The 27,939-nt window shown below is 37.1% G+C and overlaps 2 protein-coding genes and 1 long non-coding RNA gene across 5 annotated transcripts in view; 1 reads left to right on the plus strand and 2 right to left on the minus strand.

Annotated features, from left to right (window-relative positions):
* The window catches only part of SS18 (SS18 subunit of BAF chromatin remodeling complex), a 56,147-nt gene extending 53,849 nt beyond the window's left edge, over positions 1 to 2,298 (minus strand). For all 3 annotated transcript variants that reach the window (XM_032467482.1, XM_032467481.1, XM_032467480.1), the window contains exon 1: positions 2,055 to 2,298. In XM_032467482.1, the coding sequence (XP_032323373.1) occupies positions 2,055 to 2,123 (69 nt within the window). In that variant the 5' untranslated portion in view covers positions 2,124 to 2,298. The remainder of the gene's footprint in view (positions 1 to 2,054) is intronic.
* A 5,493-nt stretch (positions 2,299 to 7,791) lies between these two features.
* Positions 7,792 to 27,873, plus strand: PSMA8 (proteasome 20S subunit alpha 8). Its single transcript, XM_006187170.3, has 7 exons — positions 7,792 to 8,037; positions 14,983 to 15,109; positions 20,161 to 20,285; positions 22,986 to 23,108; positions 24,812 to 24,931; positions 25,048 to 25,110; positions 27,138 to 27,873. Exons 1-7 carry the CDS (start codon positions 7,936 to 7,938, stop codon positions 27,228 to 27,230), a joined length of 753 nt encoding a protein of 250 aa, XP_006187232.1. The 5' UTR covers positions 7,792 to 7,935; the 3' UTR covers positions 27,231 to 27,873.
* LOC116659665 lies at positions 13,974 to 23,770 on the minus strand. Its single transcript, XR_004315036.1, has 3 exons — positions 23,711 to 23,770; positions 20,164 to 20,166; positions 13,974 to 13,987 (listed from the first exon to the last, which is right to left on the minus strand). It is a non-coding gene; the product is annotated as an uncharacterized LOC116659665 (long non-coding RNA).
* Positions 27,874 to 27,939: the final 66 nt, after the last annotated feature.

The raw sequence follows: 27,939 nt of genomic DNA on the forward strand, positions 1-27,939 counted from the left end.
TAATTTCTATACATGTACTGTAATATTTATTGCAGACTCTATAAGCTTACCTTACAATTACCTCCCAAAAGTTTAAAAACAAGAAACTTATGGATTTATCATACTGTCATTTTATGACAATTCAAAAGCAAACTGGCTTTGAGGGTTAAATAATTCACCTAAGCAAACTGGCACTGAGGAAAGAGTACTGATGTAGCAATTAAAAGGCCAGTTAGTTTTAGTGCCAGCTTTGCTATCCTGTCTGAACTACTTAAGATTTCAGGGGCTCAGATTTATTAAGGGACAAGAGTAGCTGTTCCTCCTGAAACTGCCCCACCCTTCCAGGATTCAGTGAAAGCATTAAGTGTAACACCCTAACCACTCTTTCTCCGTAATTTAGCGTACGTAATTCTTTTAATTAAAAACGAAGATCCATTTAGTATTGTGACTTTTTTCTGCATATGAATCATAATTTTCACTCGCTGGAAAAAAAATATTAACATGCCCGTCTAAAAAGTGGTTTTTCTTACAAAAAATCATCAGATGCGCAAAAAAGTCTTTAAAATGCATTATTCAATCTCCAATCTAACAATTTCACATTATCTTCTAAGTAGATTCCCCAACCTAATAAACTTCACCATTAGAGTATCTGTCTCATATCTTACATCAATCTTTCATTCACACTATAGAATGGGGTACTTTATTTGGAATTCATTTTCTCTCCTCATTTGAGAATGAAAACTTTTAACTGTTCAGCACTTCCTGAATTAATCACCCATGATAAATATCTTAAGATACCTATAATAAAAATTCTTTATTGGAAAAAAGAAAAACACAGAACTTTCTACAGTCCAAAAATGAAAAAAGTGAAGCCTATCCAGAAACAATTTTACATACATGTACGTGAAGTTGTTTGCTAGGCAGCAAACTTAACCCAGATGCTGTATGAAAGCACTGCATTTTCAGGTACTGCCAAGCGGTTTGTTCATAAAATAAAGCAAGTTGGGCAAATGTCAAATGCCATACTACAAAGAAGCTGAGAGTCAACTGAAGCCCAATTAACATAATCTACTGGGCACAGGATGCTGTCCTGAGTGGTACTAAAAACTGACTTTTCTTCAATTTTCATCCTTGTTCCAGTGCATAAAACAAAATCGAAATATTTAAGGTAAACCGTGAAATTTAGCGAGAAACTTTTCAAAGGCTGGTTAACTAAAACTGCCTTGCTCACAGGCAACGAGGGCTAGAGGACAATAATGAACCTTTGTGTCCCCAACTGGCAAGTAACAGTAGCGGCAGCGCAGCTCCCTGTGTATTTATCAGGACTTGTGCAGGGGTCACGGCGCTCAGACTGTCCCCACCTCACAGGGACTGTAAGCTCCTTGAAGGCAGGGGCCACGGCTCACCACTGCAGCCGCCGCGCCTATGCTAAGCGCTCAGGGAATATTTGCTGCGCATGTGAACGGATAAGGGGTCCCCAAGAGTAACTCCGAAGTCCAGAGGGTTTTGCCTCGCCCGCCCTTGAGCCTCGACCAGGATTCCCGGCAGCGTCCCCCAAGTTCTGCTGAGAGCTCTCCAACGCGGCCGGAGTTTGCAGCGTGACGCGGGGAGCCAGCAGCGCGCCGACTTCCCCTCGGCCCCCCGCGACCCGAGATCGGGGCTGCGCGAAGCCGCCGCGGCGCGCGGGGCGGAGCGACGCCAAAGTAACTCCGGAGCGACACGCGGGGCCGCCGGCCCCCCAGAACAACCCTTCCCCGCGCGGCCGCCGCCGCCGCCGGGCGCACGCGCCCCGCCGCCCGAACGCCACCCCATCCCTAGAGAAATCGGGCAGCGGTTACTCGGGCTTTTGTGCCTGTAGGAAGGAGCCCAAGCGCGCGAAGGACTCTGCGAGAGAACCAGTTCGCCCCCTTCCGCCACCCACTCGGGCGCAGCCCGCGGCTCGGGTTCCCACACCCGCCAGCCTCCCAGCAGGCCCTCCTCCGCCCCCGGCCCCGCCGACTCCCGGCCCGGCTCGGCCCCCGGGTCCCTCCCAAACACGGGCCGGGCCTGGCATCCCCGACCCCACGCGGTTTCACCTTCTGAATCGCAGCGGGAGTGATCTCCCCCTTGCCTCGCTGCCTCGGGGCCGCGAATGCCACGGACATGTTGCCGCCGTCACCACTATCGGCAAGTCCCGAGCGCTCCGGGTGAACGGCAAACTGGGGGAAAGACGCCGGCCTCTCGGGCCGAACCACGGCGGGAACGCGGGGAGGGGGGATGCTCCAGCGCCCTGGACAGACGGCTGGCCAGCCCGGCCTGGAGGAGGAACGCTGGCCCGTACAAGTCCAGTTTCCGCCCGACACTTGGGAACCTCAACCCTGGCAGAACTTCCTGGCTCTTGATCGGCCTCCTGTCCCTCCACCGTTCTTACCCCGCCACCCCCGGCCCTTTGCGCTCGTGGTAGGGCCGCGCCCCAGCCCTCCCTCCGCCTCAGCGATTCAGGAAATGGTCCCGCCGCCGCGGGAGAGGGAGCGGCTAGGACAACCCCTGTCACAGGAAATGCGAGCGCCCGAGCCGGCCCGCCCCCTTCGCGCGGGGCCACTTGCCTCCCTCTGCGACCGCGGAGCGCCCCTCCTGCTGCGTTTCGGCGCTCTGCTCTAGACCTCGTTCAGTTTTTCCAACTTCAGCCTCGCCCCTCCTGGGAAGAAGTGGCCGCCGGGAGCTGTCCGGGCACCCGGGAGAGGGGAGGAGGAAGGTCAGGACCCGGGAGTTCGTGCAGACCCTGGGAGCATCGGCCGAGACGAGGCAGACGTGGGAGGACTGAGGGAACGCGGATTCGCTGGTTTGAATGGCTGGGCTACGCCCCGAGTGCGCACCTCCGAGTCCACGGTCTTGCGCGCACACACACTCGTGCCGAACAATTGCAAAGTAAACGCAACCCAAACTCGGGAGACGAAGGCTGTGTCCCGTACTCAGGGGCAGTCGGCCAGCTCGGCTGGAGCGGCCAGAGTTGAGGAGTTCGCCTCTTAGGATGAACCCTTGACAGAAATGTGGGTCGGTTTCATCTGACTTGAAAATTTGGAATTAAGTTTTGAAACAGGGCACCCTCGCTCTTTTCTTTTGCAAGTATGTGTTTAGTGGCTTGTAAATTAGGCTCAAGCTACTAGGCTTACAATCAGTGTGAGGAAAAAAGCCAAAGCCTTCAAGTTATGGAAGGAACATGGGCAAATGTGGCTAATGTGTTGGTGTGGGGTCTTTGATTATTAATGCTGTAGACTTAGACTTCTCTGTAACACAAAGGAAAAGTTTATATAAAATGTCACGCAACATTATCAGGCTCAAAAATCAATCCCTCAGTTTATTTATAAGATAGACTGGAAAAATACAGAAAAAGGATTATTTTAAAATTTATCGTTCAAATAAATGCTCTTCACAAAAAAAAGCTTTTGAGTTTCGTTCATTCAGCAAATTTGGGTGCATTCTATGTGCTAGGCTTTATTCTAGGCACCTAGGATACAACTGTGAACCACCTGGACGTGGTACCTGCTCTCAAGGAACTTATATTCTGAAAGGGCTGAGAGATCAGAAACAAGTAAGCAAATATGCATGTATGTAAAGTGCTTAGAAAGACTAGCAAACACAAGGGGCTGATAAAGAGTGAAGGGCACTCATGTGGTTTAGGGTGGGAAGTCATCTCCGTTTTATTTAAACAGCTAAAGGATGGAAAGATTCAAGCCACCCTAAGAATAAAGGGAAGATAGTTTGTACTTCTACAAATAGTAGTTATTCTTAGGAATTTAATTCTTGTCTTTCACCACCCTAAGCCTTGAAAAAACACTCTGGTATATTTGGGCATACTGTAATCACCTCAAATTAGAAAAACTCCTATTGAATTCAGAACAGAAACTTAAGTCTTGTCCACCAACACTGTCTGACACCTGGCTTCCATCATCGTGTCTTGATGTTTACACAAATGTGGCTTCATAGTTAAAAACAATACTTCAGTAGGAGAAATGAAAAATAGTCTGCCTATTCAGTTCTATCTGCTATCTTAAAAGAACAAAATGAACCAGCAGGAACACTCTGAATTTCTATATCCCAGAAAGAAAAAAAAAAAGAAAAAAGTGCCAAGGAGACTCCTATTCCAAGAAGGTAACTAGAGATAGGTACCTTTTTTGTCTAAATTATAGCTTCCCAACAGCAAGAAGGGAAATCAACTGAGAATAGGTAACAGATCCGCACAAGACATATATTCCTTCAGAGTAGCAGTGTAGGACCCTTGGGCACCCACAGCTTCTGGGCATGGATAACCACACTGGATTTTTCTGTGATACCAGGTGTGCTATAAAAATACCATTATTTTCTGTGAGTCCACCACATGAAATCAGTTGGGAAGCAATGGTGCAAAGGTCCAGCCCAAAATACAAATGATCTTCCCAAGAGAAGACACTGAAAAGGTACCCTACCTCACTCTTAAGCTTCCTTAGTAAACCCAATCAGTCAACTTGACCTGGAAAAGTATGATTCAGAGAGTGATAGGGAAGGTTTTAGCCTGAAAGAATTTTCCTAGAATTTTAGAGTGTTTGTACCTGTAAGAGCCCTGAGTTAGGGAAAGATAGAGGCATCTAGTAAACCCTGTTTCACTTCACCATTAGTTAAGAGAGAAGAATCCCAAGGTACAGATGGAGTGATAGCAGAACTGGGAGGGAAAAGGAAAATATAGAGTCCCCAGCATTTAGTGAGAAAACAGAGAATGAATACAGGCAGTTGGTCCAAGTTTCAGAAATGACTCTGGAAACTTAAAAATGAGCTACCCAGGCAACCATTTCCCCAACCAGAAAAATCAGTCCCATTATTTGACTGCTCTTGGATTGACACATCTGAAAAAGAACTGAGGTCACATAATGAAGAGGTGAAAGATTTTTACAGAATATACAATAGCTCAGAATAAGTAAAAAAAAAATCTGCATGATCAATTATGTCTTGATTATTCACACTAATGAATGTAGATATGCTTAACAAAAAAAAGGTGATAAGGAAATTGTCCATGTTTAATTTTCAAATATGTTTGAATTTTTTATTTGTTTTACATGAATTTGTATTCCTTAATGTATTTCACCAAAGTGATAAAGTGATATGCTCAATATTTAATGAAACTATATAGTCATGGCATTAAAAATTATCTTAATCCACAAAAAAACATATCATGCATGTGCAGATAATGCAATAACTTTTGTTTCATACTAGCATTTACTTAATACTTAATGTTTTATAATTAATAGAATCTCTGTAGTATTAAATTTGTTGATACTTTAAGCCCCTGTGCTGCCATAGATTCTTATAATACATTGAGAAGGCAGAGACCAAGCCTGTCTGGTTGTAATTGGGCCCAGAGCAAAACCCCTCAGGTAATATCTTTCAAAATATTTCTGCTCACTGTCACTATGGCATTTGATGAGTCATTCTGAGTTGTGGCTTCCACAGATTTCAAGACCATAAGGAGAACAGCATCCATCTATATATATATATATAATTATTCTAGGCAAGAAAAAAATCACCTTTACCAATTCTCCATAAAACATTCTCTTTTCAATACTCCAGAAGATTTCATTCCAAGTCAACTATAACTTAGCCTCTCTGGCGCATTTCCAACTCTTACAATATCAAACAGAGAATGAATTAAGGAGGAGATGAAGCAATTATATTTGGGGGTTTAATGTTACAAAAAAAGTATTGCTTCAAAAAATTAGTTTCTATGTGAAGCTCTATGCAATCTTAACTCACTATTTTGGCAAATGCTAGAGTCTGGAGTTCCTAGTTCTTCCACCTATGGCATGATACCCAACAGCACATTCCATATGTCATTCATCTTTCTGCAAAACAGCCTCTCTATCTAAAAAGCTATTAGAAATAACAAGATGTTTAATTACTTAGTGAGCATTTATTATGCAAAGCCACTGTGCTAAGTGATAGTCTTACATTAGATTCTTAAGAATGCCCCAATTTTAACAGGTAAGAAACATGTGACATTACAAATTACTAAAAGATTTGTACTTAATAATCTAAGGAGAGAAATACATGCTTTAAGACTAGGAATGATTGAAAATACCTGATAGTGCAGTCTAACCTTGAGATATTTTCTGGACATTATTTAGAGATCACATTTTACTTTTTCATGTTCTCTGACTGATGTGCAATTACTCTGCCTTTAGTAAAAGAATATAATAACTGCTCTTAAACTACTTCACAATTTATAGAAATGATTATAATATGCTAATTTCCCTATGAATTGTTAACTAAGTTCCCTATGAATGGGTGAGGTAGGCAGAATAATTTCATCCCCACAAAGATGACTACCCCCCAATCCTCAGAACCTATGAAGATGATAGCTTTCATCGCACTGTGGAATTAAGGTTCCAGATGGAATAAAGGAGGCCAACCAGCTGACCTTAAAACATGAAGATTAACTTGGATTATTTGAGTGAGCCCAGTATAATCTCAGATATCCCTAAACAGAAAACAGTGAGGTTGAAGAATCGTAACCAGAGAGATGGCACCTTGAGAAAGACTTGACAGGCCGTTGCTGGCTTTGAGTATAGAAGGGGATCATGAGCCAAGGAACTCGGGTGGCTCTAAGATGCTGGAAAAGGCAAGGAAGCAGATTCTCCCCTAGACCCTCCAGAAGGGACAATCCCTGCTAACACCTTAAGTACAGCCCAGTGAGGCCTATTTTGGACATCTGGCCTCCAAAACTGCAAAGTGAAAAATGTGTGTTGTTTTAAGCTATTAAGTTTGTGATAATTTGTTCAAGCAGCAATAGGAAGCTAATACAATGTTTTTTCCCCGTCTAACATTTATGGTTGAATTATGCAGTGTGCTCTAAAATATCAATGTTATTCAATATGTTATGAACTACTGTCCTAATTACATATTAAGCTAACCTATCAATCATATTTATTGTATGTTTTCTATAAAAGAAAAATAATAGCATAATATTATTGTGCAGAGAATACATTTCTGTTATTTTAAGCCATCAAGTTTGTGGTAATTTATCAGCAGCCATAGGGAACTAATATAGATGACAAGATAATTCAATGGAAAATAATAATAATAATATTTAAACTTACCTGGCTATTACTATCCACTATGCACCATTTTAAGTTATTTGTACCTGTAAACACAGTAACCCTCAGAGCACCATTTTGCTACCAATTTTTACACAGGTAGTAATGTTGTACCAGGTTATACAGACTTTCTAGCATAGTTAAATTTGCAGATACTTTTCAAATGGTATAATTTGGGCCTTTAAAAAAAGTCTTTTATTAAAATAGTATTATCTTAATTCCTATTATTAGCATTAGTTTGATGGACTATTTGCTCATTTGCTCTACTTCCATCATGATTCTATCTATCTATCTATCTATCTATCTATCTATCTATCTATCTATCTATCTATCTCAAGGAACAATGAAAACTCGTAAGTTACCATTTCTTTCCTCGGGTTAAAACAACATAAGATAACAAGAGAGGGAGAGGAAGAGTGGGAGATAGAAGAAAATTTAGAATTTGAAGCCAAAAGGAAGAGGTGGAAAATTAACTTACCACTGGTTCTCTAACAGGTTTGGGAAAACAAAACTGTCTGATCTTGAAGTTCTCGCTGTTAAGCACTAACTTTGAGGTCATTTTTATAACCCCACCCGCTGGGGCAACACCAGGGTGAGAGAAGTAGGACACAGGCGCCAGGCCCTAAGGGTAGCGGAGGAACACGGCCAGCTCATAGACACAGCCTCGCAGCAGCGGATGGGCACGTGGACTCCTGAAGCACCGGCGAAGAAGGACACGACACTTCCTGCGGCGCCTTGAGGAGCGTGCGCAAGCACTTCCGGGTTGTGCGTAGCCCCAGGCGCGACCCCCGTGCCCACGGCCTGGAGGTTGGTGGCGTGCGACGCACAGCGGGAATCGCTGTAGCCCTGCGCGATGGCGTCTCGGTACGACCGGGCCATCACTGTCTTCTCCCCAGACGGACACCTGTTCCAAGTGGAATATGCCCAGGAAGCGGTGAAGAAAGGATCCACAGCGGTGAGCTAGCAATTTCTTGACCGCCCCCTCCACCCCCCGCCCGTTGTCAGGTCCTTGTTACCCGCCTGCTCAGCCCACAGCAGAGGGGAACAGGAGACGAGTCTCCCACTTGTGAAAACTGCTTCCTTCAATTTTTTGAAGGAGATGCTGTTTCTGAAATTTGGCCTGGAAGGGGCGGAGTTAAAAGTTGGTAGATAAGTTTCTGTCGTGCAACTGCCTTTAACAATCGTCATAGCAGCTTAACTGGGAGTGTATGTATCTGTGTGTTGTAGCCTTGACTCCACAAGAGATATGAATGCTGTGTCTGACAGTAAGGAACCAAAACACTTCTTTTAGCCTCTGACAGCTTACCTGAATGCTGAATGCTGAATGCACACGGCCCACTTCCTCGGGATTTGGCAGACACACGGGAAAGTTTCTTCTTTGGGGAGCTGTTGTTTGATAACAGTTACAGTAAAATTAAAAATTGATCATGGCTGTTACTGAAATATGGTCTAAATTGATGTAAAAGTAAATCTTTGTTGAGGAAACAGTTGAAAATGCTAGTCCACTCAAACACTTCAACCTGTTAGAAATAATTGTCCAAAAATTTGCTCCCGAGTGTTTGGCCCCAAGAATCTTCACTCTTGCCACTTTCCACATCTTTTTCTTTGGTTTTTAAATAATACTGAAATTTCTTGAGAGCTTATATCCTCCTTTAAATATCCGCATTTCTGAAAAACTTTAAAATACTCAAGGGTAGTAGTAATACTCTTGCCAAATTTTAATTATATTCAATAATCTTAGTGATTTATAAAAGGAGAAAAATGATCTGAAGACCAAAGATCTATTACCCCAACCTTCCAAATTCTAGCCTTTGAATTCAGAAGAATCCGATTTTTTAAAAGCTTTCAAATTTCATGAGCATGTGTATTGTGCATGTTTGAAATTCAGACACTAGCTATGAGAATACACAGTTCATTTGTAAGACTGTATTTTCTCTTGCTTTTCATACCAACTTAGTTATGGAAGGAAATAATTCACTTTTATTATAAATCTATCAAATGTAAAGTGGTAAAAAAAATTAGAAAGAACCTTACCATCATTTTTTAAAGTATTTTTCTATTTAATTGGACCCTCTAGTTTTACTTCTGTTTTGTAAGTAATTTTTTTTAGAATTGTAAATTTAAGAAAAGCCTGATGTAGCTTAAACCAAAAGGGTACCATTTTGATAAAAACAAAAAGTTATATAATCCCCAGCATGGCATGAAGCATATGGTTAGAAAATAATGCCCAAGTTTTAGAGCCTAAAATAAAGGGAGTAATGGGAGAAGACTGAGGTGTAATAAGAAACCACATGGCTATTTACAATGTTTTAAGAATGCTATAGAACTGATTGATAGTTCCTTTGTAATGAGCTGTAAAAGGGTAAGGATATAAAAATACCTATAGTGGGCATTTTTAAAGATACACTGGAAGGGTGAGACAGTTTTGTCTCAGGATTCTGAAATTATAATTTGCATCTTTGTATGGAGTTATTCATTGTGTTTCCTGGAGGGTGCTATGACCTTTTACATGAGGTAAAGTTTATAATGACACTTGTTCATTAAAATATATAATGGAATGTTTGTCTAAGTGACAGTTGATATGATGAGTTATAAAGAAGCTGAGTTGGGCCAGTTTTAACCAGTATGTAGTGGCGATATTATAGTAATACAAAAAGTTATGTGAGCCACAATTAGAGGCCTTGGCTTCTGCTTTCTTCTTGATGATTATCTTACAGCATGAAGTGAGGCAAGAGGCCTGTTTTCTTTTTGTTTTAGTTCCCTTTTATTTAAATGAAAAAGATGTTTGAATAACATTTTGGAGAGGTAATACTTTTCTTTTTAAGGAAGAAAAAAATACATCCTTCACAATATTCCCATGAAAAAGATAAGATTTATTATCATTCTTCACTCTGTCCTTTTCCTGACCCCAAACTGTTATTAGCTCCGTATTTTCTACTTTATCAAATCTCAGCTCCACAGTCTGGCCATCAAAGTCTTCCATGATCCACATCCACCCTCTTTAACTAAGGGGGCAGCTTCATGGTTTTACCAATATATGTTTGTGCCCCCTAAGGTAGGGAGAGGAGACAACATGTCTCTCTCACTCTCCATCTTACTTATCCTCTAAGACTGCACATTTCGCCCTCTTTGTGGAGCTGTCTGATCCCCTCCAGTCACTATGGATCTCTTTTTTCTAAATTTATCATCTCTACCACAGAGCAGTGGATAGTATTTACTGTTTGGCCTCATATTCTCTTTAACTTCAGATATGCTTAGTAGACTTCTCACACCAACTAGATAGTAGGATTTTGAGAATCTGGATGGTGTAATTCCTTTTGTATTTCTACTACGTGATACACTGTGGAGGGGCTAGGAAAGAAGTAAACTACCATTTAAGTAATACTTATTTTGTACCAAGTGTTTCATGTACCTTAGCTAAAGTTAAGAATGGTATTTAATCCCCTTTTTAATGATTCAGAAGCTTTCATAGCTTGGTGAAGGTACCCAGCTGGAAAGTGAAGGATCCCATATTCTCAGTTAAATTTTTCTCTCTGCTCTTTCCATTGCACCATGCAATTTATTCCAAAATATTCATATGTTAATTATCTATCCGTAACATAGATATCAAGACCAAGCAGGAAAAGACAACTACGGTGTACAAACTTGAAGGCATTCAGAATTGCTGAAGCAATGGAAAAGTGGGAAGAGTCAAAGCTAGAAACGGGAGCCAGATCATGGAATGCTTTTAAGGGAATAAGAGACCCTGAAGGGTTTTGATGTGGCTGTTGCTGTTTTCTCTTTCTAGTAACAGACTGTATCTGTCCCACCACAGAGGTACTCACATGACCAGGCAGAATCACTCATAGTTTCTGTCCTCCTGGACATAGTGATGAGCATGTGACCCAAACCTAGCCAATGTAAGTCCATCGTTAGGACTTTGCTAGCCAGAGATAGTGGTAGGTTTTTTCCTCTGGGAGAGTTGTTGGGATGTGAGTCTAAGGTTGCTGAAGGCTGTCTTTTTTCCTGTACAGATAAAGTCTCTCTGCGTTAAGAGAGCAGAAGGCCAATGTGCAAAAGTAAATACTATAATACCTCAGTCCTTCTGTCCTAGGTCCAGCTCTGTGCTGTCTTGATTTGCCCAGTGAGAAATGTTCCCTACTAATACAAGTTTTAAGTAGAGGAATGACACATTCAGATTTTATTTTCTTTTTTCTTCATATTTTTATTTTTAAGAGATTTCGCAGACTGCATTGTGGTCAGTGGATTGGATGAAATCAAGAACTGGTAGCAGAGAGACCATACAGGAATCCCTGAAAGGGTGAGATTTAAATTGAGACCTGAAATAAAAAGAGACGCATTCCAGGCAGAGGGAATACAACATGTGAAGGCTCAGAGGACGGAAAGAGAAGTGTGTTTGAGAAAGCCTTGAAAGAAGGTAGTGTAGCTGGTGCATGATTAATAGCAATGGCATATTGGAGAAGTAGCCGGAGCTGGATCATGCCCAGCTCTACAGGCAAGACTAAGGAGTTTGAAAAAAGTTTCTAAGTGCAGTGGAAGGGTGTTCAACCAGAGGGTAATCTGACCCTATTGATGTTTTCCAATGCTCATGCTGACAGCTTTGTGGAGACTACGTGGGGTTACGAGGAGCAAGGAGGATGTAGGAAGGAGGGTACGAGAGGTGGGGAGCAAGAGAAGAAACTGGAAAACCTATTAGGCTATGCAGTAGTCCAGGCAGGAGAATGTGGCTGCTTTTAATAGAGTGGTGGTAGGGGAAGGATGACAACCAGGTTTTCGGATTGAACGGTTGAATGGATGGTGATATATGTTATTATGGCTACTGGTTTGTGATACTTTTAACAAGTTGTGAAATAGTCTTCACAAATGATCTTCCTGCTTTTCTAGTGTTATTTTTTAAATTTAGATATGAATGTTGAATTTTATCATGTCTTTGTAGTTTCATCATTTACTTTTTTTCCTTTTTTAAAAAAAAATTCTTTTTGTTTGAGGGAGTTAGGTTTATTTATTTGTTTATTTATTTATTTATTTAATAGGGGTATTGGAGATTGAACCCAGGACCTCATGCCTGCTAAATGTGCACTCTACCACTGTGCTATACCCTTTCCCCCATCATTTACTTTTTATTTTTACTGTTTAATTGTTTCAGTTAGGACTATTTCAGTTGCAGGTATCAGAAATCCAACTCAAACTAATTTAAGCAAAAAAGCAAATCTATTGAACCGAGTGCCCAAAGGGAGCAGTGGTAAACCTTGCTTTTAGGTTCACCTGTGTGGCTGCTAGGGCATTAAATGTCAGCAGGACTGGTGTGTCTCTTGCTCCCTCTCCCTTTCTCTCCTCTCTCCCTTTCTACCTCTTGCTTCCTGTCCATATTACTTTCACCCTCAGACATGACATCTCTTAGTGGTGCCTCCTAAGTAGCTGGAGGCTCCAGGCTCCCAGCTCTAGGTACTACAGAAGGGATTATCTTGGCTCCAAACACTGCCAGTAAAACTTCAAGGATTTACCGTTTGGCTAGCCTGGGGGTTACATTACAGCCCCACCTAAAGACTGGTATTTCTCCAAGAACAATTGAAGTGCTGCTGTTATGGGAGGAAGGCCAAAAATAACAGATCTCCACTATCCAGTATATCCAATATAAATAACATTTATATTAAAAGAGTTACTTTTATTGATGTTCCTAAAATTCCTGGAATGAACCATACTGTTTATGGTATATTGTTGTTTTTCTGTACCTCTGGATTCTATTTATGAGTATCTTTTTGAATTTTTGGCATTACGTTTCCTAAGTGAAAATTATTGGTACTTTTCACCAGATATTAACATTGTTACATAGCTTTCCCCAAAACAATTAGAAGCATTTCAATTTTGATCTGCCCCATAGAATGATTTAAATATCACAGAAGATTAGATTAATCCATGAACCTTCTAGGTCTGACACTTGCTTTTAAGGAATAGTTCTTTTCTGAAATTATCCCATATTTGTTAATGAGAGTGAGTCTTCTATCTTTTCTTGTGTAAGTATGGGCAGTTTAAAATTTTTCTGATCTGTCATCTTCTTCAGGCAGGTTTTTAAATTTATTAGAGTTAGAATTTTTAAATTCCTACTTTTTCACACTTACATATATTTATTTTATTCTTTCCCTCTCTTGGCTTTAGTAACTAAGATAACTGGTTTTAATCATTTCTTTAAAAATAAAAACTTGGTATTATTTACCAATTGTATTATTTTCCCCCTAACCATTAATTTCTGCTTTTGCCTTATTTTGCCCCTTAAGTTTAACATAATATTTTTATTCCTTTTTGACTTTCTTGAATGAATTCTTAATTTTATTTGTTTTATAAAGTGAGATTATGAATTCTCTTCTGAGCATAATTTTGTCCACATCCAAGAGACTTTGTTTGTTTTGTTTTGTTTTGCTTTGTTTTAGTGTGGGGCTTTTTTTTTTTTGTATTTGTCTTATTGTATTTATTTTTTGAAGAGGAGGGTAATTAGGTTTATTTATTTATTTACTTTTTTTTTTTAACAGTCACTGGAGATTGTACCCAGGACCTCGTGCATGCTAAGCCTGCACTCTACCAATGAGCTATATCTTCCTCACATCAAGACACTTTGATATTAGGGTTTATTATAAACATTTTCTAAATAGTCTGTGTTAACAGTTTTATTTACTTTATCCAGTCAAAAATTGTTTAGATGAGAGTTATAAAAATTATTATGTTGTCTTGTGATCAGTGAATTTAATTTGATTTATTTCAATTTGGGGGAATACTGAGATTTTCTTTGAGTCCTAACATATGTTAAATTGTTATAATATCCCATGGCTTGATAGAAAGGCATATTCTCTGTAGGGCATAAAGTTCAACACGTGCTTATTAGGTAAGGATGGGATGTGGAGGGAGGGTTGCTGGTTTTAGACAGGATAGTAAGAGAAGGACTGTGGGATAAACTGACAGACTTGAAGTGAGGGAACAATAAGAGTAAAAGCCTTGATAAATTGTCTGTATTTTATTTAATTGAAGGATGTAATCCCAGGTCAAATTCTATATATTTAACTTGTTCTGTATTTTTACTTCAATAATACTAATTCAAGCACACCTTTTTGCCTACTTATGTTGTATAAAACTACTAATTTCACATTTAGTCACAAGGCAATCATAAAACACTAATGCCTCTCAAAGTATTTAGATTACCATTTTATACAGAATTAAAATTCTCATAGATTTCTCTTGAACCCCTGAGAAAATAGTCAGATTCCCCCAGAAGTCCCTGTCTGAGAACTACTACTCTTATACATTATTCATCAGACTTTTTCCTACTTCCTTCCCAAGGGGAGAAATGGAGGGAGGAGCAATAGTGATTCTTCTTGCCATATTCATGTTTGAGTTGAGGTTCTGTTTATCACTGACCTAGCACGAGGGCATTCAGTCTTTTCTCTTGGCTGTTTATGGCCCCTGATCCTCATCCCTCCAAACTGTGAGAAACATGAAAGAGCTTTCAGAAGTCTGTCTACTGACTTTCTGTACTACTTCTGCTACCACCAGTACTGGTACTGCCCATTCTGCAAGGAAGCCGCGTGTATTCTCAGCATCTTCTTTCATTTTGGTTAAAATTGTTCTATATTTAGATAGTACTTCTTTAGCTGTATTGTATGAGATTAGGACACTTATGTAGCTTCAGTATTGGTGGTATCTTCTTCTAATTTGTATCTATTTGTCATCTTTGCTTTGAGTTTGGGGAATGGACTTCCAGTAAGCCTGTATGCATCTGTTTTCTTAGAAATCTGCTTTTCTCATTTTTATTGAAGGCTAAAGAAAAAGCCTTTTTTGTAAGCTGTGTGTTAGAATAATTTGATTTTTGTGTTAAAACTGACAACTCACTATTTTTTTAATGACATAACAGGTTGGAATTCGAGGCACTAATATAGTTGTGCTCGGCGTTGAAAAAAAATCTGTTGCCAAGCTTCAAGATGAAAGAACTGTGAGGAAAATTTGTGCCCTTGATGACCATGTCTGCATGGCTTTTGCAGGTACTTTGCAACCTACAGTAATGATACAGAGTATCTTGGTGCAGTAGGGTAATGCAGTTTGGCCTCACGATAGCTATTATGCTATATCTGTATAACATATAGAGTTATACTGCATTGCTTATTAAACACAAATAGTATGCCTTATCTTTTCTGGGAAGTCACAGTTCTGTAAGCCAGGATTTCTGATAATGAGCTTTACTAAAACATAAATGTTAAAAGGTACATATTACCCTAATTATAACTTTCTCCCTGTTTTCTTTTTAACCTTTTTACTTTGAAATAATTATACTCAGAAAGTTACAAAAAAACACAGGGAAGTCCCCTTTACTTGTTAGCCAGTGACCTCCAATGGTAACATCTTTAAAAACCAGTAAGTTGAGATTGGCACAAACCACAGAGTTTATTCGGATTTCACCAGTTCTGCATGAATTGATTTGTGTGCACCTGTGTGAGAGTTTACGTTTAGTAGACTGATTGTGTACGTTCATGTAGCCATCACCAAAATTGAGATATGCAGCTTTTCAGTCACCACAAGGCTGCATCATGCTATTCCTCCTTCTTGTTTCTGACATTTGGCGACTACTAATCTATTCTCCATCTCTGTAACTTTGCATGAAAACGTTATATGAATAGAATCACAGGGCATATAACCTCTTCATATTGGTTTTTCTTGTTCAATATAATTCTCTTGCAGTCCATCAAAGTTACTGCATGTATCAGTAGTCCATTGTTATTTATTGCTGAATAGTATTCTGTGGTATGAGATATACCACATTTTGTTAACAACGCATCAGTTAAAGGATATTTGAATTGTTTCCAGTTTTTGCCTTTTATAGATAAAGCTGGTGTGAACATTTGTGTACAAATTTTTGTGTGAACGTAGGTTTTCATTTTTCTGGGAAAATGCTTGAGTACAATTTTTGGATCATATGATACTGCATGTTAAGTTTAATAAAAGAGTGCCAAATTTGTTCCAGAGAGGCTGTACGACTTTATATTCTTTCTAGCAATGAATGATTCATTTTCTCTGCATCCTTATTGATATTTGGTGTTGTTACTGTTTTTTATTTTAGACATTTGTTTACGTGTGTAGTGAAATCTCGTTGTGGGTTTAATTTGCATTTGTCTCATGGCTAATGATTTTGAACATATTTTCATGTGTTTATTTGCCTCTGTATAGCAAAATTTACAAGCCTTTAGCTACATGGACTAAGAGTAAAAGAAGACTCAGCTAAAATCAGACATGAAAAGGGGGACATTACTAATGATTTTACAGAAATAAAAAGGATTATAAGAAAGTATTATGAACAATCAGATACCAGCAAATGAGATAAATGGATAAATTCCTTGAAATATACAGATTACTTGAAGTTACTCAAGAAGAAATAGAAAATCTCAACAGATATATGTTGAGTAAACAGTGAATCAGTAATCCAAAACCTCCCAGTTAAGAAGAGTTTAGGACCAGATATTTTTACTGGTAAATTTTACCAAACATTCAAAGAATTAGTACCAATACTTCTCAGACTCTTCCAAAAAATTGAAGAAAGAACACTTCCAACCTCATTCTGTGAGGCCAGCATTACCCTGATACTAAAACCAGACAAAGACACCACAAGAAAACTACAGATCAATATCCTTTATAAATATTGATATAAAAATCCTAAACAAAGAATACTAGTAAACCAAATTCAGCATATTAAAAGGATTATACATCGTGACCAAGTGGAATTTATTCCTGGAATGCAAAGATAGTTCAACATACGAAAATCTACCAGCGTATATACCATGTTAATATTATGAGGAAAAACTACGTGGTCATCTCAGTTGATTCAGAAAAAAAACATTTGACAAAATTCAACATCCTTTCATGATAAAAAAATACTCAACCAACTAGTTGTAGAAGGAAATTACCTCAACATAAGAAAGATCATATATGAAGAGTCCATAGCAAATAACAGTCATATTCAATGATGAAAGACTGTAAGCTTTTCCACTAAGATCAAGAATAAGAAAAGGATATCTGCTTTTCCACTTCTGTTTAGCATAGTAATGAAAGTTCTAGCCAGAGCAGTTAGGCAAGAAGGAAAAAAAAAAAGGCATCCAAAGTGGAAAGAAAGAGGTAACATTATCTCTCTTCATATACAGCATGGTCCTGACTGTAGAAAATCCTAAAGATTCTACACAAAGCAAGTATTAGGGATAATAATTGAATCAAACAAAGTTGTGCAAAGTTTGTGCAAAATCAACACACAAAAATGTTGTGTTTTTATACTGAACAATCTGAAAAAGTAAATTAAGGGAAATGAGAAACTAGAAAGACTTGTCCCCTGAAAACTATAAAACATTGCTGAAAGAAATTAAGAAGACATATGTATGGAAAGACATTCCCTGTTCATGGATTAGAAGGCTTAATATTGTTAAGATACCAGTTCTACCCAAAGCAATCTACAGATTTAATGCAATCCCTGTCAAAATCCCTATTACTTTTTTTTGCAAAAATAGGAAAATCCATCCTAAAATTCATATGGAATCACAAGAAATCCTGAATTGCAAAAGCAGTCTTGAAAAAGACCAAATCTGGATAACTTACTCTTCCTGGTTTCAAAACTAACTACAAAGCTACTGTAATCAGAACTGTGTAGTAGTAACATAAAGAAACACACATAGACCAGTGGATTAGAACAGAGAGCCCAGAAATAATCCTTAAATATGTGGTCAATTTTTGACAGGGATACTGAAACATTCAATGGGGGCAAAGAAAATACTTTTCAACAAGTGGTGCTGGGGAAACTGGATATCCACATGCAAATGAATGAAGTAGAACCTTAACCTAATAACATGTGAAAATTAACTCAAAATGGATTAAAAACTTAAACATAAGACCTAAAACTTTAAAACTCTTAGAAGAAAACAAAGGGCAGGCAAAAGCTTCATGAGATTGGATTTGGCAGTGACTTCTTGGATAGGACACCAAAATCAGAGGATAAATAAATAAATAAATAAGTCTATCTCAAAATAAAAACTGTAATGCATCAAAGGACACAGTTAACAGGGTGAGAAGGCAATCCATGGAATGGGAGAAAATATTTGTAAAATCATCTGATAAAGGATTAATGGCCAGAATATATATATAATGAACATTTAACAACAACAAAAAAGGAAACAACCCAATTCAAAAATAAGCAAAGACTTTAAATGGATGTTTTTCCAGAGAGGATATAAAAATGGTCAATAAGCAAATGAAAAGATGCTCAGCATCACTAATCATTAGGGAAATGCAAATCAAAACCACAATGAAATATCATGTCACACACATTAGGATGGCTATTAACAAAGAAACAAACAAAATAACAAGTACAGGCAAGAATGTGGAAAAATTTTAACCCTTGTGCACTGTTGGTGAGAATATAAAATGGAACAGTCCCCCTTTTTTTTTTTTGTAGCAAGTATTATCATCAAACTCTGGAACAGTCACTTTTGAAAACAATATGGTAGTTCAATAAAAAATTAAACATAGAATTGCTGTATGATCCAGTAATACCACATCTGGATATAGACCCCAAAGAACTGAAAGCAGGGACTCAAACAGGTATTTGTACACCCATGTTATTCCATTAGCCAGCATTATTCACAGTAGCCAGAATATGGAAACAACCATCTCTGGTTGGATGGATGAACAACATGTGCTGTATACATACAATTGAATATAATTCAGCCTTTAAAAGTAAGGAAATTCTGACATACTGCAACATGAATTAACCTTAAAAGACACTATGCTAAGTAAAATAAGCAGTCACAATAGGACAATTACTGTTTGATTCCAGTTACATGAGATACCTAGAGTAGTCACATTCATAGGGACAGAAAGTATAATGGTGGTAGCCAGGGGCTGTGAGGGAGGGGGAATGGGAAGCTGCTGTTTAATGGCTTCAGAGTGTCAGTTTGGAAAGTTAAAAGTACTATAGATGGATGGTGGTGATTTCCCAAAAGTGTCAATGTACTTAATTCCACTGAACTTATACACTTAAAATGGTTAAAATGGTCAATTTTATGTTGCATGTATTTTATCATAATAAACAAGAGATTGTGACTGCAAAAGACTGATGGTTATGTGAGAAATAGCTGTGTCAGATTTTGTGAATGAATTTTTTGGGCAATGTAGTATTAAGAGTGGAGAAAGAAAATGGTGATGGAAAAGTCAAATACTAAAGAAGTCTTTAATAGAAGTGTTTGCAACCATCAAAATCTGTTAAGTTTTTGGTCAGTTTGTTTTTCTTTTGATATAAACACATTCTATCTCCTTTTAGAAGTGCTGAAAATTAATCACATGATATTTTGGTATGATAAAAGCAAGATGAAGTGGTTTTTTTTTCTGTTTTAACATTCTTGATTTTCAAACTCTTAATCTTGGACAAAAAGCTGTGAAGTGACAGGTCATGGTTATATTGAATGCAGATTGAATTCAGTAGGTACATGTTTGATAATGAAGTTTCATAAGAAGAAATCCAGTTTACTTCATGTTTTGTTTTGTTTTGTTTTCCAGTTGGCGGTTGGGGGTAGGGGAATTAGGATTGGTGACATACATCCAGCAGCTTCATGGTTTAGATAATAAGTATATTGGGGGAAAAAAAGGTATATTGGTTCTGGAATCAGGATAGACTGTCAACCTTTGAACAGTCTGCTATTGACATCTTCTCAAAAAAGTTTTTAAAAATATGACTGCAGAGGGTTTTTTTTATTTAATAAAACCTGGTAACCAAACCGACTACTATGAATTAAACCATTTTGATCTTTGGGAAATAATTCACTTAACATTAGTGTTTAAACATTATTCTTTAAAACCATTTTCTTTACGAAGTAAATAATGGATCAAATGAAGGTAACAAATCGAGTTAGGATGAGTAGTGCTCTATTTTACAAATTGTTTTTAAGAGATATGTATTGGGAAAAACAAAGGATGTTGTAAGACAGATATCATGGTGGCCAAAATCCTTTTGACAAGGAAAAAAAGTCATCCTTTTTCTATAATGTTTCAACTACTTTTATAGGACTAACTGCTGATGCTCGAGTAGTAATAAATAGAGCCCGTGTGGAGTGTCAGAGTCATAAGCTTACAGTTGAGGACCCCGTCACTGTAGAATATATAACTCGCTTCATAGCAACCTTAAAACAGGTAAGCCAGTATTCCAAAAGATTTCTTCACGTTTTCTCCTTTTCCATCATTATGGGTCCTATCATGTGAATATTACGGTCACTCCAACCGTTTAGTCTTTTAAATCTACTAAATCTCTTGTTCTTTCTCACACTTACTTCATACTCACGTTCTTATTCCAATGGAATCGATTGATTTTATCACTAGAAATCTCAGTCATTATCAGTTCTAGTAATTATATTAAATTTTTAAAAAGCATAAAGTCTAACCTTTAAGGACATTTCTACACTTCTGGAGATACAGTAGTGAGAAACATTTTTTAATGTTTAATATCTGTGATTCTTTCAGTTACAAAGCTAAGCACAACTAATGAGGTTTAGATATGACTTCTGAATCCATGTGTAGCTACGTGATTTGATATTAAATATAATCATGATGCGTACAAGTATTTTTCATTTATTATAATTTTCTATATTCTTTATATATATTAACATAGTCCTTGTACTTACCATTCTTACTATGTAACTATTTCTTGTTGCTATCTGGTAATTATTTAGATTGTTTCCAGTTTCTTTCATTATCCCTTCTCTTTCTCTTTCTCCCTCTCTCTCTCTCTCTCTCTCAATTTATTACTTTTAATAACATTACTGTGTCTTTGTCACAGCTTTCATTTTTCTTTTTAAAATTATATTGTTAAATTCATTTTCAGTATGGGAGTAGTAGATTAGAAATTGTAATTAGTTTTAAGACTCTTGTTATATGTGGCTAAATTGCTTTCTAAAAAGATTGAACGAATTTTTATTGTGCAACTAACAATGCATAAATGCATCCCTGAAGAATCATGAGCATTGGGTTTTTCATTTTTCTTTTATTTTGCAAATAAGTGTAACAGAGTACTATAATAGTTGTTTTAATTTGTATTTTATAATTAGTGGTGAGGTCGATTTTTTTTCCACATGTTGGTTTGCTATTTTCATTTCTCTTAGTGTAAACTATCTTTCCTTTTGACAGTCACTCTGGTGGTTAAGAATGTGCCCCCAGGAGCCAGAATTTTGGGGTCTGAATCCTAACTTTGCTAATTCTTATTTTAGTGCATTAGGCAAACTGTTTAGTGTGTTTTGCCTTAATGTTTTTATTCATAAAATGAACATTACAGTAATGTTTATTGAGTTGCAGTATGGATTAAATGATTTAGTTCATTTAAAGGATTTGGAATACTTTCTGGCATAGATTTTACCCTTTGTCTATGTAGAGGTTTTTTATAGATTCTATATATTCTAGATATTAAAGCTTTAGGTTACATACTTATAAGAAAGTATCCTATTTTTTAATTTATGTTGCAAGAAAGTTCAACATTTTTATGTTGTTCTACTTTTCATTTTTATTTGCTTTGATTTTCCCAGTCATTAAAAAGTTACCTACCAAAAAACAAGGTGCAGAGCACTGTGTATACAAGGTTCCCAATTGTGGTTTTTATATTTTCTTTTGGAAATATAAAAGCTATTATGTGTAGAACTTTAATTGAAATATACATTATAAATCTGTAACAGTAGGGTTGCCACTGGGGAAGGACCTGAGCCTCTGGGACAAAAGAGAATTATCTTTCATGTACACCTTTTGTACTTTTAAATTATTTTAAGCTTGTACATGTATTACCTTTTCATTAGAAAAAGTGGTTAAGCAAGTAAAGTAAAAATATCTCTTCCCTAAGGTATAGTTACAAAACATCTACTTCATATCTAAGTATGAACTAGTAACATTAGGAAATACAGAGAAATTAAGACAGACCCTATTCTTTAAGACTTTATGTTATAGCCCAGCTGGCATTCAAAATTTAAAGTGGCTTGTAAAATACATATAATAAAATTAAAATTAAAAAATAGATTGTTACATAGACAAATCCAAGAAGACAGAGAGTATAAAGTTGTCTCAAGCCACAGACTTGTATACGGTTCCTACAGCTGCCTACAAATGCAGTCCTGAGTTTTCTGCCAGGGCTGACTCTTTGCACAACTTCTAGGGGCACTAGTCTCATAATTAGTGTGAATTCTTCTCCCTGGACCACAAATCTAGGAAGTTCCTGGCACTAAAGAAAGAAATACAATTAGTTTCCAGTGCCCCATTGTCAGTGAGGGAAAAACATGCTTTTTCTTCAAAAGAAACAACAATTTCCTTGTCGTAGGACTGAAGGAATGTCTTGGTTGGGTTTTTATGTGAAGGTAACTTAGTATATAATGAACAGAATATACTTGATAATAATATTGTCAAGTAAGAATATTTGATGATCATAGTAACAAAGTGTCCCTCAAAGTAAACCAAGGACAGGCTTCCAAGGCACCGCTCATTGAAATCAGCTTTACTGGGAACCAGAATGGTGTGACGTACACAGTTCTCTGCTATAACAAAAAGATCAGCCTAGTTATGATACCAAAATGTACATAAGGCAACAAGAAAACAAATTTAAGACCATGTATAAGCAAACTTACGATTGTATTTTACATACTGTGTACATTAACTTCTTAAAAATTTCATTATGGATCGAAGTTAGTCCAGAAAAGATCAGGAAGAAGATCTTGAAGTTATAGAGAATACGAATTGATAAAGAAGATTATTTTGCCAGGAATACTTTACTTATTGTTAGAATTTGTTACTTGATAAATAATAGTGTTATCCTTTCTTTGGGCTCATAGAAAGTAGTTATGAAAACATTTTATTTTTCAGAAATACACTCAGAGCAATGGACGAAGACCTTTTGGTATTTCTGCCTTAATCGTAGGTTTTGATGATGATGGTATCCCAAGACTGTATCAGACTGATCCCTCTGGTACTTACCATGCTTGGAAGGTGAGTCATGAATTTGTTAATATATTATAGAAGTTGAGTAAATGTACTCAGTGTAAATGCTCTATCACTTTCAGGGAAGTGATAAAAAGATGATGATGTATTAAAATATTGATGGTGGTATAAACTTTAACGATTTAGCTAGTCAGAAACTATGATGGTTTTTGATGTTAGAGAAACATTTTTTATTAATTACAGCATCTTTTCCTCACTTTTGAAAAATGTGACAAACCTAAATGTGTATAAATGGCCAAGTAATGTAAATACTCAGTTTCTATTCGTTGTTCATTCTTCTGTGTTAGTATTGCACGTATGGATGCCTGCTTTGAGTAAAAATTGTCTTTTTGCTCTTAATAAAGAATTAAATGAACTTTTATGGGGGAGGATATAGTTCAAGTGGTAGAGCACATGCTTAGCATGCACAAGATCCTGGATTCAATCCCCAGTACCTCCTCTAAAAGTTAAAGTAAATAAACCTAATTACCTCCCTCCCCCCAAAAAAGAAAAAAAAATAGAATTAAATGAACTTTTAAACCCCATACTGAAATCTTTAATGCATCCTCTACTCTAGGAGAATCAAAGCACCCCAAACTGTGAATCTGTACTTAGGTGTTAGTGTATTACAATTGTATCCACCTAATTCCTGGAATATAGTTTGTTTTCTGGATAAGTTGTTATTCTTATTTCAATACCCAACTACTAACTTTGTTTAATGGTGCACTCAAATCTAATACAAAATTCTAGGGTCTAGGGAAACTAGTGGCAGTTTCCAGAAGTGAAATTTTGTATATTCTCATACATAAGAATAAAATTACACTATAGAACCTAAGTGATTTTGACTTTATTTAAAGTTTAAATACTCAGGCTTTAAATAACTTTATGAAATTTATTTTACTATTACTAAGAGCCAAATAAATTAATGGGAAATACTGCCTTTATCTTTAAGTCTCTATTAACTAAAGGATTTGATTTGAGCCGACTATATTCAAAAGATGCTGTTTTATGGACCAATTAACCAGGCCAATAAAAAAGTGGATTAAACTGCCCAGAAATATGAATACTTGTGTTATTAGCTACACAACTTAGAAAGCTGCCTGGACAATCTAAGTGCTAACCAGAAGCTATTAATTTACCTGATGCAAATACCAGACTTTTTTTCTGCCAGTTGGAAATCTTTTACAGGTACTAGATTTCTTGTGCCTCCCGAATTCCTAAACAAAGCAAGTTATTACACTCAGTCTTTCTCTAAATATTTTTAAGTCTGTCATCTTCTATTTGCATTTATCATTAATGTTGTGACCTTTCATTTCAATGTCATAACCCAGTTCAAGTTTATGTAATTTTCCATTTTAATTTGGTTGCTCCCTGGAGGTTATACAGAAAACCATTTCCTTTTTATTTCAAAGTCAGTTAGTTAGGTAAATCATGGTACTTTTTAATTGTTGGGGATTTCATTTATCATCTAGGTCTGAAAGTATGCTTTGCTGTGGTGTGGTATTACATGTGGTGGAGGTAAGGAGGGTATGAATGGCGTGCGCATGTGCAGACACACATGTATGCTCTATTATCATTTTAGTAATACTACATATTGTACTTTCTAATAAGATTTTGCTAAGAAATATTGGAGTAAACTAACCCTCTAAACTTAGTAACCATAAATTTGTTCATATTGCAGTGATACTAATAATTGTCTTCTATTTTTCAAGGCAAATGCAATAGGTCGAAGTGCTAAAACTGTCCGAGAATTTCTAGAAAAGAATTACACAGAAGATGCTATAGCAAATGACAATGAAGCTATCAAATTAGCAATACGAGCTTTGCTAGAAGTAAGTGATCTAATAAAGGATATTCAGAAAAACGTGGGTTTTTTAATTCATTCAGTTGCTTATTAGAACACAGAATTTCCTGAAGTAATTCTGATATTGCATTTGTTCTACATTAGGTTGTCCAGTCTGGTGGAAAAAACATTGAACTTGCTATAATAAGAAGAAACCAACCTTTGAAGGTAAGTCATTAACCTAACAAGAAAAAAAAGTCTGTAGTATAAGGTGACAAAAGTTAATGTGTTGACATCTGTGAATCTTCATCATAAGCCTGAAACATACATTAGCTCCATTGACACTATGATGACTTCTGTTTTGTTTCTATAGGCTAATATTCACTAATTTGTATGTGCTTATTGCAAGCAGTTATCTATCCCTAGCCCTTTGTGAAGACCTAGAGGTACTGAGATCTCTGTATAGGTCGACCCCATTTAGTATAGTTGTTATAAGTAGGAACCCCTGCTGAGTTAGTCCTATGCAGGGTCAGTGTAGCATATGCCCTATGGAGAGTCATTCTAGCACAATGTAGAGAACAGTTACTCTTCTGTCTTTTTAGATCTTCTGAAATCAAGATACGGTTCCAGCCAGTGTCATTCAGCTGCTATTTATATAATTGTTGGCCCTCCAGGCTTCTAATATGATGTTATCCTTCATTATGTCAAAATGAAGCACTCTTTCTTGATTGCCTACTGGTTTTATCTTTTTTTTCTACTTTTCACTTTTGAGTGCCTTTGAGCTTCTGCAAGACTTACATTTTAATACCTAGTGTGATGATCTTTCCATATTTTTTATGGCAGGTCTAGCGTTATTATTTGTACACCCCTTTTCAACCATTATGGGTTAAAACCACTGGACCACAAAATTAATTGTTCAGAACAATGTGATAAATTGTTCCAAACATTGTGATAGAGGACTCATTGGTAAAGAGCACTTGAAATGTGGTTCACTGTCACTCATTAGGGAGAGCTGCACACTGTGGTTTGCCAGCTAGCTCTCTTTAGCTGAGAGTGTACAAAAGCACTTGCATGGGAAACTGAAAAGTGCACTAAAAAAGTGTTGTTTTATGTATACCTTTTCTTTGTTTTACAGAAAATATTTCAAGGGAAAATAGTGTTAAAATCAGTGCTGTGTGGAGCAGTGAAGTTTTTCCCTTTGCTTTTGTTTTTTGGCAGTATTGCTGTTGTTGTCATTATTGTTTTGACACCAGTGGATGAGGACACACGGACAAGCAGGAGCAAAATTTCAATGAATAAAAGAAATGTGGACAGGGTGGTTGGGTCTGTGCCTGTATGGCTCCACATAAATAACCAGGGTGCTGAGCAGAGGATGGAGATGGGATCGGGGCTGGGCTCTCACCCCTGCTGCCACAGACAGGGACAGACGTGCCAGCACCGCAGGTACACAGAACCACTGAGTCCAGAGCCACCTCTCCAGCCCCATCACATACATATGTAGACAGCTGCATAGACACACACAACACAGATATACACATATTTTTACTTATGAGTGGTAGGATGGTAAATACTGGCAGCGGAGTTACACTACCCTTCCACATGATACTTCAGAATAGGCTGTGTGGTGAATAGGGCATGAGTTTTGGAATTGGATAGACCTGGGCTTAACTTCAGCAGATAAATTTGTTTAACAGTATGACCTTGAGCAGGTTGCTCCCATCTTTAATTTTAAATAAAATAAAATGGATTTAAATAATATAAAAGCTGTTTGTGCTTTCTACTTAGTGACGGAGTTGTAAACAAGGCACAGTGTAAATCATCATTTTCCTACTTCTTCGGCTAGTCTATGAGCTGATAAAATAGACAGACCCTATCAAGAACCACACAGTAGGGTAGAGGTAGGAGTTCAGTAATGAGTTGTTTCCTCATGAATAGAATAAGCCTGGCGTTAAAATGTTTTCAGAGTTATGTGAACATATAGGGTATGTAATGCAGTATTACATTGGCCCTGCTTCTGTTTTAGCACAATGGTAGTGGAAATGTCATAGAGTTCTGGTTTTGTCCATAATTGTTACAAGTATGTTGCTTTTGAACCTTCTGAAATATTTCGTTATATATTTGAAGTTATAAGATACAAAGTTACAAATTGAAAATATAAATGTATAAAATACAATTGGATTCCTTTCACATTCTAAATATTTAGAGATTATTGCTGTAATTGAAATTTGCTTTTTAAAATTTTTTTCTCTTTTCAGATGTTTAGTGCCAAAGAAATTGAATTACAGGTAAATGAAATAGAAAAGGAAAAGGAAGAAGCAGAGAGGAAGAAATCAAAGAAGACTGTTTAATTCTTTGGATAAGCAGTGGGAATTTTAATGTTTTGTTGTACTCCTTAGAATTATTTAGTGAAATTTTACAGGAAATAAGTTGATTTGCAACATAACATTTAGTAGTTATGTGTTGTTTTGAGAATTTTAGATTTGTAGCTTTCTTCAGTCTGTTACATGGACAAATTTACATTAGTGTGAAGATTTTCTTTGAAAAAAAGAGTTCAGAAATTGTTGAAAGCAGTCATAATTTTACATAGGCCTGAGATTATACTTTATAACTTACCCAGCATGTTACTTTTTTCATATGTGCAAGCTTAAATTTAAAAAATTAATAATTTGGTGCCATTTGAGTGTTGACTGTCAAAGATAGCTGTTCCAAAATAAACTGAATATAATACTGGGTTGCATTTCTAGATGAATGATAAAAACATCCTTGTGTTGGTAAATTGCCACAATTTTGTCAGAGCCTTCTTTATTTTTAAATATTTTGTCATGTTTATTTTACCTTTGTTGTTTTATAAGTTGTAGTACAGTCATCTCTTGGCATCCGAGGCCTATTTGTTCCAGCTCCCCTCGTGAATAACAAAATATGCAGATGCTCAAGTCCTTTATATAAAATTGCATAGTATTGGCATTAACCTTTGTACATCCTCTAGTACATTTTATTTTTTTCCAGTTTTATTGAGATGTAATTGACATAGAGCACTGTGTAAGTTCAAGGAGTACA

This window comes from Camelus ferus, chromosome 24, assembly GCF_009834535.1.
Source record: "Camelus ferus isolate YT-003-E chromosome 24, BCGSAC_Cfer_1.0, whole genome shotgun sequence".
Lineage (NCBI taxonomy): Eukaryota > Metazoa > Chordata > Mammalia > Artiodactyla > Camelidae > Camelus > Camelus ferus.

What these genes read in the sequence shown, in the direction of transcription:
- PSMA8 (XM_006187170.3), top strand. Translation starts at nt 7,936, where the DNA reads ATGGCGTCTCGGTACGACCGGGCCATCACTGTCTTCTCCCCAGACGGA. An exon ending in TGTCTGCATGGCTTTTGCAG is followed by an intron (nt 15,110 to 20,160) that starts GTACTTTGCAAC and finishes CTACTTTTATAG; the next exon opens with GACTAACTGCTGATGCTCGA. An exon ending in TCATAGCAACCTTAAAACAG is followed by an intron (nt 20,286 to 22,985) that starts GTAAGCCAGTAT and finishes TTTATTTTTCAG; the next exon opens with AAATACACTCAGAGCAATGG.